This window comes from Geospiza fortis, unplaced genomic scaffold (assembly GCF_000277835.1).
Source record: "Geospiza fortis unplaced genomic scaffold, GeoFor_1.0 scaffold2, whole genome shotgun sequence".
In the NCBI taxonomy this organism is placed as follows: Eukaryota; Metazoa; Chordata; class Aves; order Passeriformes; family Thraupidae; genus Geospiza; species Geospiza fortis.
Genome location: NW_005054366.1, coordinates 3299452 through 3317820, shown reverse-complemented (window position 1 = coordinate 3317820; position 18369 = coordinate 3299452). Strand labels below are relative to the sequence as shown.

Sequence of the window (18369 nt, the reverse complement as noted above, 5' to 3'; positions counted from 1 at the left end):
CAGGGAACCGAGGCCCCGAGGCTCAGGTCTGGTGCTGCTGGGACAGCTGCAGCGCTCTCTGTTTTCTGAAAACGTCCCCAAAAAGAGCTTGAGATGTCCTGTGAACAATGAAATCCCGAGAGATAGCTCGTTTCCAGACGGCTGTTTCAAATTTACTTATTGTTTTTTAGCTTTCTGTCTCTACTGAGAATATTTGATTGATCTTTTGTGATTATTCAAGAAACAAGACCCAAAAACTACAGTTTCAAGGGAAATGAAACCAGTCTGGTGATCAGTAGCACTCTGAGCTTGCCTCTTGGAATGCCTGGTACAGCACACTCTGATTTTTATGCTGCCAGCGTGTACTTGAGAGAAAAAAAAAAACAAAACAACCCTGCTGCTGACTAACGTGTCATTTTCCTTGGCTTGGAGAAGCCAAGCTCATTGAAAATTCAGCTGGCCCTTTCAGTGGGGGTGGCCTGGGGATTTCTTTTGTTGTGGAAGATGAGTGAATGGTTCAACTTTCACTGTTGTGCTTTCATAACTGTCCTGAACGGGGAAGTTCACAGGGCTCAGCACACAAGTCCTGCTCAGGGGGCGTGTGGGGTGTATTTGCATGCAGGTCACCTCTCTGCTCATTGAACACTGTTCTCACAGTGGGATTTATGGAAATGCCACACTCTCCAGGGTTATTGCTGGCTAGGTTTGTTTTTCTGGCCCTTTCTTATTGCACATTGGATGAGCAGCCTCAGAAAATGCATTGAGTTGTCACAGAAAAGCCAAATGTGTACACATCACGTTCCAGAATTAGACTCCCTTGAACTGATTAAGTTTGTGTTAATGTTTCTTACTGAGCCATTAAAACTAAGCCCTTTGGTTGTTCAGCAAGCATATTTTTAATTTTTATTTTTCCTTAGATTGCAGTGAAAATTCCAGTTGGATATGACATGGACTCCATGATCTTAAAGGTGTTTTCCAGCCTCAGTGATTCAGTGATTCTAAAGCAGTTGGGGTTTAGCCAAGATACTTTCCCTTCTGTCTGCAAAAGGGCAATCAGCTTGTTTGGTGTGTTAGTGTCACTGCCTGTGGGTGTAAAAGTGCCCTGGCAGGATTCCGGTAAGCTGTCAGGCACAGTTTGGGAAGGATTTCTTCCTGGAAGGGGTGGTCAGGCACTGGAACTGCCCAGGGAGGTTTGGAGTCCCCATCCCTGGGGGTGTGCAGGGAATTCCTGGGTGTGGCACTCAGTGCTCTGGGCAGTGACAAGGTGGGGATCGGGCACAAGTTGGGCTGGATGGTCTGGGAGGGCTTTTCCAGCCTCAGGGATTCTGGGATCAGTTACTGGGCTGCGTGTGTGCTTTTAATGCGAGGAATTGGTTTTATTTTGGAATTCTGTGATGTGTTCCTGCAGGACACTGGGGGAGGAGATGTAGGTCTGAGCTGGGTGCAGCACTGGTTACTGGAGCCATGGGGCACGAGCAGCTGCTGCTGGCTGCCCCTGCCTGCCCACCCTCTGCTGTTCCCCGAGATCTGCCTGGGCTTTGGACGCTCTGAGTGTGACACTGCACAGGACAGAGCCAGAGGGCAGCCAGAGAAACCTGCCCAGCACACCTCCCAAATCAAATTTAGTGTTAATTGCCTGCAGCGCGTGCCGTGAGTCTTCCTTCTTTGTTCCAGAAGCTGCCAGTTAGGACCCTGTGAGCTCCTAGCTTTTGAACATCCTCTCTCTTGTGTTCAAAATGTTCAGAGTGCCCTAAGAGGCCAGAAGGGCAGGATTTTATCAAAAACCAGTCACTGACCTTTTTTCCTCCCATGTAAGCCACTGTCTTTTCTCAGTGGCAACAATGTTTATTGTTTTCCTAAAACCCTTTAAATGACTTTTTTAAGGACTACTGCTTCTGGGAGAGTAGAGAGTAAAGCTTTGTTTTAGAGAATGAAAGTCTGTCACAAGGAAGCAGTAGTAGATATAAAGTGTCTGACCAAAAAAGGCTTGAATAATATTTTTTTCCTCTCAAAATAGAATTTGGCAAGTCTGTCTGACCCATCTGCTCACTACCTGTGATCTTAGTCCGTTTGTGAAATGCAGAAGCTGAAATAAAACCCCAACATTGGTATCAAGTGATCACAACAAATTCAGGCTCATTTTAGGGAAAACTCATTTGAAGAGTCTCAGTGTCAGTTCTGCTTTGTGCTCCTTTGTCCTCAGCTGAGGTTCTTTGCCTTGTGGTCACATAAATCAAGTGCCTTTCCCTGGTTTCTGCAGCAGCCTGCTCTTGGCTCAGGGATTTCTGGAGTCAAGGCCAAACCCTTGGCTCTCCCCTCTGTCCCCTGCTTGTGGAACGAGCCCATCACTGCACCAGGGTGATGTTTGCTTTTGGGAGCAAATATGGGAGTGTGAATCAGTGTCTTGTGTTTAAAAGGAAACAGGAAAACATGAATTTTTGGGAATTCTCCCCTCCTGTGGTGAACCCCTGCGGGTCTGTTGGACCTGGAACAAACAAGGAGGTCTCTACTGAAGCGCCCTGTGAGAGGCCAGCAGGGGTAATGCCTACCTTGGAGTTTGGGCAGGTGCTGCATGCTCAGGTAGCACCAGCTCCCTGGGTATTCCATGGGTTTTTGGCAGCATGCCGTTGGGTTTGGGGTTTTTCCATAGCTTAGCACATCCATTTGCTGTGAACATGCTGCCGTGGGACTGGCAGCAGTTTCTGGTGGAGAGCTTCCAGGTGGCAGGCGCCCAGTGCACAGAGCACCTCTCATTCCCTGCCTGCTGCTGGCCGTGCCAGCTGTGCAACACTGCCCTGCCCTTACCTGCTGCCCAGAAATGCTTGGGATGAACTGCTTAGTCAAACATCCCCAGCAGCAGCAGCTGGGTCTGCTCTTTGTTGCCAAAACTTGGTAACTCCCCAGTTTGCAAAGCTGTAGTTTGACAGCAGCAATGTGGAGTTGTTACACCGCAAGATTCACAACTCAGGATTCACTGGAGGGTTGCCACATGACCATGCATAGGATTTCTGGTGGGTTTTTTTCCTGTGCAGGGCTCATTGGGCTGCAGAGGGTTTATTTTCTCCATCCCGAGTGCTTGGAAAGGCCCCGAGGAGCCCCTGACAGCTCAGCAATACAAATAGGTCTAGACCAAAGGAGGATGGGGCTAAGGAAGAGCTGGACCTGCGCCATGGCTCATGGATTGTGGGTTTTGCGTGTGTAGGTGGAACAGATCCCATGAATCATAAAAAAGCTTCCTCCTTTTCTGTCCTTCAGATGAGGGACATTTGCTGTCAGCTGAGCTGGTTTGGATATAAATTCTGTCACTTCTCTCTGAAACTCAAAATCACCAAAAGGAAAGATTGTGTGATAAAAGTGCTGCACATTCCCATGCAGCTCCTGCTCACAGACAGCAGCCCTCCCCCAGCCAGGCACATGGTTATGGGATCAGCAAGAGCCAGTGGGAAGGGTTTGTGTGTGAGGAATTCTCCAAGATGAGGGTCTGAACACAAGATCTCCTTTGTTCACAGATTTATTGGGTTCTGGGAAACAACTGCATTTGAGTGGAATACAGGAAAATATGTTTATTGCCTGTAGTTTTGCAAGTGGGGGAGATACTTGTTCATTCACACAGCGGATCACTGGGTGTACCTGCTCCCCTGTCCCCTGCTGGAGGGGGAGCTGGCATGGTGGGTGCCCAGTGGATGGAGAGGCTTGGTGGTGACTTGTGTCTTCTGCTGCCCTGTGTGTTCCCTTCCCTGTGTGTCCCCACTGCAGGGCCAGTTGTGCATTTGAAGTGAACCTCTACAAGTCCTACTCAGGCTGGCCCTGGCGAGATGCTGCTTTGTGCATCCTGTAAGGGGGCCTTGAATGCCTCGGTGGGCAGAGCATGAGACAAACGTGGCTCTGACGTGCCAGGAGGCTCCAAAGTGTCCCTTTGAGGAGTAATTTTGTCCCTCGGTCAGAGGGCTCAGGTTACCTCAAGATCACATTCCTGGTGGAATTAATAAATGCTGACAGATTAACTGTGGAGCTGGACTTTTCAGTTACGTTCCAGGGTTTGGAGGAAATAAGTTCAAGGCCATTTTGTTTATTTTACTGGTTTTTCTGCTCTGTCCCTGGAATTATCCAGCTCTGCTTGCTTTCTTTTTTTTGGGAAAAGCCTTGTGAAGCAGTGCTGTGTCCTGGTGGGAGCTGTGGGGGTGCCTCTCCAGGCCCTAGAACCCTCTTGGCTTTCGTTTTGGGCATGGGTCAGGATTTGCCTGTGCTCCAGGGGTGAGGCAGGGTCCTGCAGTGCCCTGCTGGCAGGGACAGCCAGGATCCTGCAGGCTGGCACAAAAGCTCTGCTGCCCAAGGAGCCTCTGCTGTGTGCCCAGAGCTGTGGGATGTTCCATGTGCACTGTGCTGCAGCAAAGCACCATCGCTGCAGTTCCTGCATGGCTGGAGGGCCAGGGCAGGAATGCCTGATCATACCCACACGGGACAAAGGCATCCGCCTGCTCAGAGTGCTTTTGTAACAACAAAACCACAGTGGGAAATAAAGAATGAATAATTTGATAAAAGGGAAGGCTCAGATGCAGGGAGGAAGTCCTAAAGACAGGGCAGGTGTGTTTTGGGGTGTTTTGACAGGAAACAGAGGTGACTGACACAGACACTTCAGGGACTGTGGGGGGAACTCAAACAGCCCCTGTGTCCAGGTGTGTCCCCATGTGTGTCCCACCATGTCCTGGCCAAGGGGCTGTGCTGGCACTGCAGTGTGCTGTTCCCAGAGGTGATGCTGACCTTGTCACCCATGCGTGACAGCCCTGCTCAGCACCTTCCTGCAGTTACCCTTTGTATCACTGTGGAACTGCAAGAAAAACAGCCATAGCACCCGAGGTGCCTGAGGGCGGGCAAGGATTTTTTACCTGCTTTTTCAGAATATTCCACACATTAATCTTTCTCTTTGTTCCTGCTGGTTTTTGTCTTTATGTAATGACAAAACAAAGCATCTTTACTTCAGGACTTTGTGTAGGTGCATTTCTTACTTACTGTAATTATTTTTTTCCTTACTAAAAATGCCAAATTAAAAGCTGTCGTTGTTTACTGGTGTGAGATTCTCTCTCAAAATAAAATGTGTGTTAGGGTGTTAGATAGCAACATATAAAAGATCTATTTAAATGTAACAATTCTATTATATCATATATCTTAGGTAACAATTGGTTTTGCTGTTAATGCTGTATTTATTTTTATCCACCTGTGCTTTGCCATTGTCTGTTTACTGTCCCTCTTGCAATATCAGGATGCAGCATGTTTATTTTAGTTGAGACAATCTAGTTCTTTTGATATAAATATGTTCTGGAATTAAAACATAAGCCTTTGTTAGCAAAGCCTGAACACAGTGTTTAGTTTGGTGATGTCACCTACGCTCACTAAATACACATTTCTTGGGTTTACAGGAACTTTGTGCACGTCACTCTGATAATCCCGTCCATATGTTGCTTCACCAAGCAAACAGACACACCTGAATCTTCACAGCCCAAACCCTCCCCAACCTTCTGGTCACCTGTATTTATCCAACCTTTTCTTCCTTCCAGATGAAGCTGCAGAACAACATCTCGTATCAGATGGCAGACATACATCGGCTAAAGGGTGAGGGATTCATGGCCAAACTCATTTGGCAGGCTGAAGTTGTGCATTTTAACTGCCCAGGTGCTGCAGAATGCAGTATTAATGGAGGATCTGGTGATGCTGGAACTCATAATTTCACATTTCTCCTAATGTGAAATCTCACTGTGTTTGTTACCTGGTGTGGGTAAGTGCAGAGCTGGCTCTCACCTTGCTGCAGAAAGGATGTGTGTTCTGGCACTGCTGAGTTACAAGACAGTAGAATCATTTTCATCGCCAAACATGCAGTTTAGTAGAGTTTGATCAGAAACACTGTGATGGTTATGCTGCATTAGAAAAGGTCCAGGACACATCTCTGCAGTTCTGTACAGACATGATTATAATGCCTAGGGTGTTGCTGTATTCAGAGCACTTCAGAGTGAGCCAGAACCTGATCACATCTGAACATGCCTGCACACAGCACACATGGACTCTGCCTGTATCCACGTAGCTGCAGCTTAAAATAGTAGGGAGCTTCATTATTCCTAGCCTGAGGAGCTGGGAGAACTTCTAGAGCAGTTGTGAAGACAGGAAATCCGTGTTGGCTTTACGGGTAGCAGAAAGGTGCCTCCTTTTGTACACTCGCTGCCGCAAGCAGTGTTTGAGCATCCTGCCTGGAGCAACTTGGCAGCACTTCAGTGTTACTCAGAGTGACAGAGCCATTCAGGAAATTATGGACATTTCCAACAGATAAGGGAAATAGCGTTGTGCAAGATTTCTGAATGCAAAGGTGCAGAAACACTTAGGGAGATTGGCATAGCATCAGAAGAATTTGCCTGTAATTCATGCTGCCATCTGGCATACATGAGTAAAGTAGCATCTTCTTCAAATTGGTTTAAGAATCTTTAAAGTATGTCTAGACATGAAACTTGAGCAATTTCTGACTTAGCAATATTGGAAATGCTATCTGCCATGGGGCATTTTTTCTTATCTTTCTGTATTCATGGTGGTTTTGCTCTTTTGGCCCAGAACAACTGGCAGAGTTACGGCAGGAGTTCATCCGCCAGGAAGATCAGCTGCACGAGTACAAGAAGAACAACACGTACCTGACAAGGAGGCTGGAGTATGACAGGTATGTCCTCAGGAGTCTTGGTAGCTGCAGTCTGGTGTGTGTGTGTAAGGGGGACCTGTATTTACTAAAAAGTGCTAATTAATCTCGTGTCTGCTAATTGTCAAACACGAGTGTGCTCGCTTGGCGATGCACCTGAGCTGACTGTTTGACTTTCAAGTTCTTTGTGATGTTGTAGTCCTTCCCCCAACATGAGATAGGAGCTAAGGAGAATCTTGACTTAGTGGAATCGTTCTGCATATTTAAGTCAATGTATTTTTTATAACATGGAGATTTAGTTCATTAACACATGAAGGAGTCTAAAGGACAAGTCCTGTGTCACCAGTGTTGTTAATTGCTGCCTTTCTAGCAGTGTAGTTTCATTTGTTTCAGCTGAAGCTGAAAGCACCTTGTGTAGATTGAAATTTTAAGTTGACTTCAGCCCTTTCAGTTGATGATAGAGAAACGGAGAGAACAACTACTCCTGGAGTGAGGAACACTTAAGTCTTGAGAAAGCGTTTGAAACTTTTACACACATAAAGTTCTGTGCTATGCTGAGAGTTTGTGGGTATGGGAGGTTTGGTGATTGGGCTGATGTTGTGGCTTGCTGGGGAAGTTGGGGCAGCTGGCTGTGTATTCAGATGGTGTTATTTGAGTTGGGAGCAGTAACTGATAGTGGCACTCGTGCACCTTCTCTGTTGACAGCCAGGAGAGATGTGCTACTTTCCCAGCAGAATTTGTATTTGTGGACAGATTAGCTGTGCAGCTTGACCTTTTGGTTGCATTCCAGCTTCTGGAGGAAGTATATTCAAGGCCATTCTCTTTATTTTACTGTTTTCTCGGCTCTGTGCCTATTTTTTTCCAGCTCTGCTTTCTTACTGTATTCAGTCCATTCCCACTCCATATACACACCAGGGCCAGGCTTCTTGGACAGACTATTCTAGTTATAGCTCAGGTTTGGCTTTTTGTGCCACTTCATATTTTCCCCCTTATTTTATTTGTGGGAGAGCAGATCCAACAAATGAAGTGTAACTAATGGTGTGTTTCTCCTCAAGCCTGCAGTGTGGGCAGCAGATCAAGGAAATGAGACTGCAGCATGAAGAGAACATCAAGAAATTAATGGACCAAATTGCTCGGGAACAAAAGGTAATGCCAAAAAAGTTTGTGTTGAATGAGAAGAGCTCAAAGCCTGCTGTTTGCCTCAGAGATGTGGAGGCCTGGGACATTTCTTCCCAAACTTTGTGTTCAGTATCCCCCTGAGCAGCCCTAAGTGGGTGTTAGTGTAAGAAATCTGCCTGCTGTCTCACCCAGTGGACTGAGCTGGAAGCTGAGGCCAAATTCTTTGCTGTGCTGCAGCCTTGCTCCATGATGTCATTGCTGAGGATTTCAGTTGTTGCCTGTAACATGGATATCTCTGTTCAGCTCCCAAGGGTGGGATCTGTGTTCTCACAGCCTTACCCAGGTTACTGCAGAGGGAGCCTGAGCTCTGCCGAGGCCTGAGGTGCTAATGTGATGCAAATTGTGATGGTACTGGAATGCTATCAAGGGTGTGATTACATCAAGCAGGCTGCCAGTAGAAGTTGGGCCTCTTTCCTGCAAACAGATGCTTAACATTTTGTTTCCTTACTTCATCTATAAACATCTCAAATAATAGGGCAGACTGAGAGCAAGTTTGTCACATCTTCTCTACAGTCCAGAATTGTTTCAAGGCTCTGATCTGAGGCTTATGGCTGATGTTACCTTAACCTGGTTTTGTTGTGCTTCACACCTGTGTATGGCAGTAGAAATGTGCTGTAGCTGTGCTGTGATGAGTGTTTTCTGTCCAGTTGTGTTTCCAGGGTCCAGCTTTGTGCATAGAGTGCTCTTCTCTTTGCTTTGGTGATCACTGAATTCATAAATGCAGTTTTGCTGACCCAAAGTAATCTTGAGTTTGAGGATGTTTATTGGTAATTTCCAGGGAAGTGTTTGATGTTGTCTCCTTATTTTTTCTAACAGGCCACGCAGAAAGTTCAGTCTAGTAAAGACACTGCAGTCAGCCCCAGCAATGGTGACCAGGCAATACCTGAGGCGGTTGCAGAGGTGGAAGATAAAGACATAGTGAAGAATGAGGAGCCTTCAGAACATGTTGCAAATGGCAAAGGTATTTCCTTCTTTGGGCATTTGTGATAGAGAATGGGCCACTTGGGTTGCATCCTTTGCCAGCCTCCAGACTGTGCATTTCTCTGAAGCAGAGGGAGGAATTGTTTGGCTCAGGTACATTGATTAGCTGCAGTGATTGTTCTAAATTAGAGCTTTCCACAAGAGGGGAATTCACAGTTCAGACTGAAGGGTTAGTAAGGCGGAATATCCTTTTCTTGTCTTGCAGAGAAAATCAAACCAGGAGGAGATGCAGGCATGCCTGAAATAGAAGATAATGACCCTGCTAAAGCTGAAGATACTCCCACTGGTTAGGAGAAATACTCTTCATTCTTTCACATTTGGGTCTTGGTGATGTAGATGTTGTGTGTGAACACCATGTGGTTCACAGTGAGTGCAGGCTTTTAAAATCTCTCTGTGGTAATAAAATTCAAGTGGGGTGTAAAATCAGATCATTTCTACTGTGCCTTAGAGGTTTGAATTCTCAAAATGGAATGTTTTGGATAATGCCCCTCCTAAAATCTTACCTTTTATATTTTCATTAAGAAAATTATGAAAAAATAGAAGTTTACAGGATTGTTAGAGCAAGACCAGGTAAAGAGTGTGTTTGTTTCACGTTAATACTTTTGTCCCTGTGTTCTGTTTTAGCTTTAAAGAGGCCACTTATTTCAGCTCCTAAAAGTGAAGGTCATCAGCCTGTTATCAATCTTCCAACTGAACAGCCCCATGCTCCAAACCTTGCACCAGGTAAAATTCCTGTTAGCAGGTGATGGGACTATATTTTGGTAACAAGAAGAAAACCAAGGATAAATTTCTGCAGGATCCTGTGTTTTCACCTGGCTGAGGTACTTGGGCTGCTATTGTATGATCTCTTCTTGTATTCTCCAAACCAATAATTTCTGAGCCTTTTGACCAATCACACCTAAATTAGAGTTAGAACTTTCAAAGATCAGTGTGTCAAGATTCCTCCAGTGGACAGAGTAATTGAGATGAGGGTTCCCCTTAGGGTGCTAATTAGGGCTGCACCAGCCCCTCGGGGGTTGGTTGTTGATCTCTTGGTAGCCACAATCAGATGTTCCTGTTGCCTGCTCAGTGTCCTCCTGTCCCTGGGAACAGCTCACTTGAGGGTGACATGGGGAAGGTTTAGGAGTTGAGAACCTAAAGACCTGCAGTGACAGGGTTTGGAGGAATTGCAGTTAGAAGAAACAAACCCAAAGAAAATAAACTCTGTGCTTGATCAAGGTCAGAAAATATCAGGTGATGCCTGTACTGCAGGTGGCTTGTTCCAGTCCTGTCCTGCTAAAATTCAGAGTGTAACTTCCCATTTCAACGTTGTAGGTTTGCCCAGTGACAGTGATGGAAACGCTGACATTGCCAAGCAGATCCCTCCAAATTCTCTCCAGCACCTGAATTTTGAAGAAAATGTGGAAACCCGGAAAGAGCACAAGGTTGAGCCAGACCAGATAAAAATCCCAAAGAGCCGAGTTAGCGACTTGCAGAAGATTAAGCAAAGTAAGTTGGCCAATATCACACACCTCAATATATTAAAAAATCTCTTCATTTTTTACCTGTGTAAGTACCTGTCTGGAAAATGGGGACCATTGCAGAGGGTGGCTTCAGAGAGGAAGTCTGAGAAGGAATTTAATGTGTTCCTGGGTAAAAGATAGGCTTTAATGTGTTATTTTTCACACGTACATCCAGTTATTTTTAAAAATTATTTCCTTATTGTAATTTAAGATATTTTTGGAAATTACTGCACGGTTAAATTGGTTAAGTCAGAACTTTGATACATGCAGGATGCTGAGTTACTTTATTACTTGACTTCAATACACTTCTTGGACAGTATTGTAGGAATTCAGTCAAATTCAGAGAAAACTTTGGTTGTTTTAATATCACTCATAGAACTTTGTGGAGAAGGAAAAAGTGTATTACAAATTGTCACAGAACCTGGACAGGCCTGGCTTCCACTGTGTGTATCCTGAGGTGTGCAAGGCTCCTTATTTTATCAAAGCAGCTTCTGGAAGAAACTTCTGGAGTGAGAGCTTCTTATTTCAGTGGTTGGGTTTGTTAAAGGATTGTCTCTCTTCCCTTGTCACGGATGAAATGATGGGGGTAGTTGGAGCTGGGAAGGAAATGTCTCCGTTGTAGGCTCTGAGGGGTTACCTGAGAGTCAGGAATTGTCCCCACTTGTCTCTTCTCTTTGGAATAACTCTGGTTGTAGGTTTTAATGGTGCAATGAGGAAGAGACTTTATCATGGAAGGAAATAGCTAATCCAGGTTTGTGTAAGGGTCTGTCCTGATGGTCAGTGGCTGTTCAGAGAGCTCCATTGGTGACAAACTCACCCCTGGTATGGAGGAGCCCAGCTCTGGCCTAGCTGTGGCACAGCTCTGCAGCTCCCACCGTGGGCAGGTGCCTGGCTGGTGTTGGTGACTGAGGGCTGTGAAGCAGAGGGTGCAGAGTGGGACTGGTCAGCCTGGAGGAGAGAAGAGTCTGGGGAGACCTTGGAGTGCCTAAAGGGGCTCCAGGAGAGCTGGAGAGGAACTGGAACAAGGGATGGAGGGACAGGACACAGGGAATGGCTTCTACTGCCAGAGGACAGGGATGGATGGGAGATTGGGAAGGGATTGTTCCTCTGAAGGTGACAAGGGCTGGGTTAGAATTCCCAGAGCAGCTGTGGCTGCCCCTGGATCTCTGGAAGTGTCCAAAGCCAGGTTGGACAGGACTTGGAGCAGCCTGGGACAGTGGGAGGTGTCCCTGCCATGGCAGGGGTGGCTCTGGATGGGCTCACCAGACTGACTGTGCTCCCTGAGCTCAGTCTGTAGCCTTTGTGGGCCTGCTGCATTTCCTGGGATCTCTTCATCAACTTCAACCTTTCCTTCTGTCAACTTCAATCCATTTGTCCCAGTGTCTCTGGCTACCCACGGGCTGGTTTTGCTGGAAGTTGAGTACATGCCCTTGTCTTCCATGGCTCAGTTTGGGTTTAACATGTGCCAGTCCCACTGTCCTACCTGGGTTTTATATATAATACAGTGTCAGAAATACCAACAGGATCACTCCATTTGACATGAACAGGCAATGAATAATGTATGGAACTTTGGATTTCTAAACAGATCGTGGGTGTTTTTCTTGCTTGTTTTATGAAAATACCTGAAACTGGTGCTCCAGTATGTTTGAGCTGTGCTAGGTGTGATTCTGCTGCTTTTCCCCCATACAGAGAAAGCAGGATGGTACTGCTTCTGTCCTAGTTTTTACATACACCTTGTTTTGGGGAATGATTTTACTTCCACATCTGTCCATTTTTAATCCTGATGTTGAAATCATGCACCACTTTTACTTCTCCATTAGTTGCTTGCACTGGGAATCATCACCTGCCCCGGCAGCCTTGGTGCCCAGTGTGCAGGAATTGTATCACACTTTAATCCCATTTTTCCTGTTTATACAGAGTCTTCCAGGCCAGTGACCTCTGCAGACTCAGAGCTGCTTCCCTCCAGCAGTGGGCTGGAGGAGATGTCCCTGTATCCCATTAAACACCAGCTCTGAGCTGACATCACACCAGTAATCTCTCACCGTGTGCCTGGCTGATTGCCTGCTCATTCCGTATTTCCAGCTGATTCCCATTTTTGTCATGCATTGTTTCAGGATCTGAAACCACTCTTCATTCTTTTTGGGAGACGAAAATACTGGATTTGGGGCATTTTGGAAACGGTTACAGCTTGCTAGGGAAGCAGAGTGTAAAGGCAGCTAGAGTTTCCAAGCTGAGCAGTGAGGGCAGGCCTGTGCTGGGCTCCCTCCCGTGCCAGCAGGGCACCCTCTGCAGGGCACCCGGGCAGTGTTGGCTGGCTCCAGGGTATGCAAAATGCCAGGCCTCAGCAAGTTGGGTACTGACCCTTCCAAGAGTGAGTGCTCTCGTGCTTTTTGAGGAATCTTGTGTTGGTGCCTGTGGGCAATCCAAGGTGGAGCTGTTTAGCGCTCACTCAGCCCTTCCCGTGGAGAGAGGAGTGTGGGACAGTCAGGTGTCATGAGGGTGACACGGAGGTGTCACCTGCACTCCACCGGCCTTGTTCAAGCCCTGCCCCAGCCCTCTCCCTTCTCCCCCCTTTCTCTCCAGCTGGATCTACCACAGACCCCGACTGCCTCCCCCTGCGATCTGCTCTCGTGTAGGAGCTCCCTGTTTCTTTCCTCTCTGCTGCTGACTCACTCCTTTCCTACTCCACAGGCCGGTTCTTTGATGAGAATGAATCCCCTGTGGACCCGCAGCAGGGTTCTAAACTGGCAGATTATAATGGGGATGATGGGAACGTGGGTGAGTATGAGGCAGACAAACAGGCCGAGCTGGCTTACAATGAGGAAGAGGATGGTGATGGTGGAGAAGAAGACGTCCAAGGTGAGCTTGGGCCTTACCTCCATCCCATTGTGATAAATCCATGCTGAGTTACTTGTTGAATTTGTGTAAAGCCTCTCTGGTTTAGCTGATCACAAATTGCTCAGACAGAACAAACAAGCTCGAAATTTGGTCTCACTCTCTGTGGGACAGGAGCAATGCAAGTCTTGAGAGAGAGGATTTTGGCACCTTACTGCAGTTGTCTATAGCTCCTGCTAGGAAAAGCAAGACTCTAAATTCCAGACATGGTTTTACCCCAGCTCTGGCCCCTGGCTGGGAGGGCTTTGGGCCTTGACATTGCTAAATTGTCAAATAGAGGAATGAAGTCACTCGACTCCTGCTCTTGTCACACCTGCCTGGAGCTGGTGTGCAGTGAGGCCTCAGGTGGTGATTCCAGGTGAACCTTTGTTCATTATACACAGATTCAACAGGCTTGTGGTGTTTTGCTAACCCACCTCGGAGCTCCTGATCCAGTGCTGCCTAACACCTGTGTGTGCATGGCCATTCCCTGTCCTGCATGCAGCTCCTGCATCGCCTCCCTTGCTTGCCTCTGCCTGCCTTGTCTGCCTTCTCCATCCAGCTCTTGGGGGATATTTGGGACAGGCCTGCATGTCTGTAGGGTGAGAATGTTGGGTCAACATAGAGAGTATTTCCAGTTAAATGGAAGTGTAAAATAAAGAGGGGGGGAAAAATAGGAAATGGTACAAAAATCCTACAGGGCCCCTCATTTTCACCCTCATAAGTTATATAAGTTTTTAGCTGGAGGTTTTTCATGCGCTGTGTTTAACTGTCATCTAAGCAAAATGAATGGGCAAAGCCAGTAGAAAGCAGCTGACTGTGTGAGCATACAGCTGAGTGCAGTGTCAGCAGGCTGGGCTGGGCTGGCACTTTGAAACTCGTGCACAAATGAAGGATTGGGATGGACCAGAACCTGTGGCAATTGACTAACTTGTGAATGGGCTGCAGTGCCTGCTGCTCCAGCTGCAGGCTGCTGTGTGCCCCTTGTGCTCAGGACTCGCAGGGGTTTGTGTCACACCTGGTGGTCCCTGGGCTGGCAGCTGGGCACAGGGGCATGCAGAGCAGCCTGGTCCAGTAGCAGGTGTCCCTTCCCGTGGCACTTTCCTGTCTGTGCTGGGGCCATGGCAGCCATGCCCCTGAGGTGCTGGGCTGCTGTGGGCAGGGAGTGCAGGGTGTCCCGTGTGTCCCTGAGCCCTCAGTGGGTCCTGCCCAGCTCCTCACTGCAGCAGCTCCTTACCTGGGCTTCAGGATGCAACTGTGGAGGTTGTGACTGCGGCTGAGTCTGTGCTGGTGGTGCCATGTGCCTCGCTCAGTGCAGGTGCTCTGGACAGCCCTCGCTGTGAAGAAATGTTCCCAGTATCCAACCTGACCCTCCCCTGGCACAGCCCGAGGCTGCTTTCTATTGTCCTGTCCCTTGTTCCCTGGGAGCAGAGCCTGACCGTAGGTGGCCAACACACGGGGCAGGGATGCAGCCCCCTGTCCCTGTCCCCATCGCACAGAGCTCTGTGCTGCTCCATCAGTGAGTACCTGGCTGTGGGGCCTTCACGAGGGAGCTGGTGGCTCAGGCAGCAGGGGTGCCATGAACAGCTGCTCTGACAAGGGCAGCATTCCCCAGTGCCTCTTTGGAAAGGGTGGCTGTGATACAGCTCTAAGTGGTGAGAAAATGTTAAACCCCAGAGACTGGGCTTGTGTAACTTGCAGTGTGAGTGGTGTTCGGAAAAACAGAGCTCTGACTGACAGTGACCCCATCAAACATTTCCTTGCCAGGTGGGGTCCCTGCACGGTCCCTGCTCTGGTGGCTTGGAATTTGAACTTGGGGAAGGTCCTTCTCCTGATGAGCTCCTCTTTGTCTCTGTATAGACAGACTGGATTAAGAGCTCGTAGGGTTAAAGGGTGACTTCTGAAAGCTTCTTCCCAAGCGATGGTCTGAGCAGATGTGTTACTACCTCAAACCACATTTCCCAAGCTTTGTTCTGTTGTTCCTTACTAATTTGTCGTGTTGGCTTGAGCTGTGATTTGAGTGTGGCTGCTGGAGCTTCCAGGGGTAGGATTCCAGAAAAAGTGGCTGCTTCAGGCTTTGTACTGATTTGTCTGCAGGGCAGGAGAGGGCAGAATGGGGGTGTTGAAGGGAGGGTGGTTATAATTGTTTAGGGAGGGGAAAAAAGGAACGAGAATTTCTGTCTCAAAGCTGTCAGGTAAACATCACCTGGGTCTGCATCAGGCTGAACAAAGCCTGTGGCATGTGCTGCAAAGCCACTGGATTCCACATGGTTTCTCTTGCCTCCAGGAATGTGCAGGCTTAGATTGGAATGATCCAGGGGAAATAGCCAGTTTGGGGGATGTTCTTGGGGCAGGACAGCACCAGCCTGGTTCCTGCCCTCAGGCACATGCTGAAGGGCAAGGGGATGTTTGAAGGTGGCAGCTTCTAAAATGTCTGTTGGTGGTGGCTGGATGGTGGAGGGTGGGTAACTCCAGGACATCCAGGTGCTGTGGTGGCACTTTCTTGCAGAACAAACCTGTGTCATGCAGGTGAACTCCAGCCTTTTGCTGCTGGAGCAGCACCTCAGACCCCTGCCTGGCTCCCGGGGAGCTGGGTGTGAAGGTGTGGAGAGCTCTAGGTGGAGCTGGGAGAGCTCAACTTGGGCTTCCTTTGCTGTGAACAAGAGTCTTTCCTGATAGAAAGGAATAGCTCTGAGGTGCAGGAAAAGCTTATTAGTTGGAACAAATGGAAGTTTTAGGGCTTATCACTTTTTGAAGGAAGGAGGCCCTTGGTAAAGAAGTGGTCCCAGTGACTTCCCTGTGCTAGTCCCTGAGGTTCCCACCTTCTGTGAATGGTGTCAGCTCTGGGCATGGGACTTTGAGCAGGAGCTGGGTTTTAGTGGGGGAGTTTGAAAGCTTGATAGGCAGTCTCAAAGGCAGCAGCTGGTGTGACAGTGCTGCAGTGTGTGCAGTCAGGCAGTCTGTGAGGTGGGGCTGCCCTGCAGCCAGAGATCCCCCTGGAGCACTCACAGCTGGGCTGGACACATCCTGTCACCAGCCCTGGCCAGCTCAGGGCTGTGCCCTTCAGCAGCATGTCCTGGGAACTGCACTTCGGTGTTTTTCCAGTGATGCCATATCAGATCTGATCCGAGCATTTCAATTGTGATCTAATTGCAACGTGTAATTGCAGATGATGAGGAGCGAGACCTGCAGAACGACCTGGGGGACTACAGCAAGTCCCGCCTCAGCGAGGGGGTCCTGTAGGCCCCGGGCACAGAGAGCTCAACCCAGGAACCTGAGGTGCTGCAAACTGGACCTGTTTTACTCCAGTGTTTCCTGCTTCCAGGGAAGCTGAGGATCAAGTGCCGAGAGTGCTCAGCAGCAGGAGGAGAGGACCCCCTCTGTACATATGTACATATTTGTACTGTTGCAGGTTGTATTAAACCCACATCTTTGCTGTTACATGGATCTGGTCACTCAGCCTGGTCCTTACCTGTAATAATCTCTACACTTAAACCCAGTCTATAAACACAGGCTGAACTGTTTCTGCCACTTAGAACACTTGGAACCCAGAGAACTTGTACAGTTTGTACCTGATGTAACAAAGCCACTGTGGAAGCCATGTACAGCCAAGAACTCCTTTTCTACAGTCCCACCTGTGTGGCAGAGCTGCTGCTCCCGAGTGCTGGGGTTTGTACAGCAGTGAGAATGGAATGTCAGAGGGACTGGGAACTGAATGGTTCAATAACTGCTCCTTCCTCACTGCAATCCAGCACCACATCCCACTGAACTCCTGTGCAGTGACCACATCTCATAGCTAGAGCTGCAAATCTGTAGTAGGACTTGAATAATTCGATACATCCCAAAAAGGTTGTGCAACTAATAGCTCGATTTAAAAGGTGATTTAAATAATTTGCAGCTTGTAGGAAATCTTTGTGTTAAAGAGGGTAAGTGTGTCAGTGACACACATGTCCAGCAGCTGTGTCAGCCCCTCGATGAAGGACCAGCCTTAGCCCAGGTAAACACACTGTGGGTGCTGGTGTGCTGTCACAGAGTGTCCATCCCAGCTCCAGCCACTCCAGTTCATTTCCAGTTCGCTGCCCTGATCCTGAACACCCAGCACATCCCACGGTTTGGTTTCCTCCATCAGATCTGTAAGTCAGACCCTTTTCTGTATTCTGTATTCACTTTCAGAATTGATGGGGATGATTCCATTGCTCTGCAGTGGTGGGAATGAAGGGGATTGTCCCCCCTGCTCCCCCAAGGGCTCCTGTGGACACAGGTTGATGGCCCTGGTGAGGGTGATTGAACTCATCCCTGTGCTCTGGTGCTGGGCTGAAGTAATGGGTCAGGTTTGTTCCTTGGCAGCTCAGTGAACCTCTTAAATAAAGTTCAATGCTTGTACAATTACGTTATGGGTTTTTAAGACAGTTTATTATTACTTCAAGTGTCAATGGCAAAAAATATTCCCCCCAGTTTCTGCATTTAAAAAGTAGAACTCCAGCTCAGCGCCGTGTCCCGGTTCCAGCTGAGCCCCACGTTCTGCAAAGTAGTGCAGCATCACACGGCACAGCTTGGGAGACCCCTAAACAGAGAGCTACTGCTGAAATGTTGACATGAGACCATTCTGTACTCAGCTTCAGCTCCTTTTCCCTTCCCTGCCCATCACCAGGACCATCCTTCTTGGGTTCCTGTGCTGAAGGTAGGTTGCTCCATGTTTTTCCTCCTCTGCCTTTTCTTTTTCTTGCATTCCATGTTTTCTCTTTTTTCCTCTTTCCATCCGAGTGATTACTCTGCTCCACGCTTGTGCAGCCACACCTGGAGCATTGTGTTCAATCCCGGGCTCCACAGCTCAGGAAGGACAAGGGGGCTACTGGTGAGGGTCCAGGAGGCCACCAAGATGATGAGGGGTCTGGAGCACCTCTCCAAGCAGGAGATGCAGTCGTGGGCTCCCAGCTGCCCCTGCAGCCGGGCCGTGCAGTGCCCCCCGGGCTCTGAGCACAAACCAGCTCGGGTTTGTTTTGAAATGCTGTTCCGACATCCCTGTGCCGTTTGTGTGGAGCCGGCTCCCGTTGCCATGGCAATGGAGCACAGACAACGCCGACAGATCTCGAGCAGCTGCTTCCCTCAGCACCCAGCGAGACTGGAATCAAACTGGCTCTCACATTCTGGGCCCACAGCAGAAACCCAACAAAGCCTCTT

At 48.3% G+C, this 18369-nt stretch overlaps 1 protein-coding gene across 1 annotated transcript in view; it reads left to right on the top strand.

The window, feature by feature from the left end:
* CASC4 (cancer susceptibility 4) overlaps positions 1 to 17577 on the top strand; it is a 37472-nt gene extending 19895 nt beyond the window's left edge. The window contains exons 2-10 of the mRNA XM_005424252.2: positions 5535 to 5589; positions 6574 to 6676; positions 7708 to 7798; positions 8648 to 8792; positions 9018 to 9098; positions 9437 to 9535; positions 10127 to 10300; positions 13006 to 13173; positions 16358 to 17577. Coding sequence (XP_005424309.2) covers positions 5535 to 5589; positions 6574 to 6676; positions 7708 to 7798; positions 8648 to 8792; positions 9018 to 9098; positions 9437 to 9535; positions 10127 to 10300; positions 13006 to 13173; positions 16358 to 16431 — 990 coding nt within the window. The 3' untranslated portion in view covers positions 16432 to 17577. The remainder of the gene's footprint in view (positions 1 to 5534; positions 5590 to 6573; positions 6677 to 7707; positions 7799 to 8647; positions 8793 to 9017; positions 9099 to 9436; positions 9536 to 10126; positions 10301 to 13005; positions 13174 to 16357) is intronic.
* Positions 17578 to 18369: the final 792 nt, after the last annotated feature.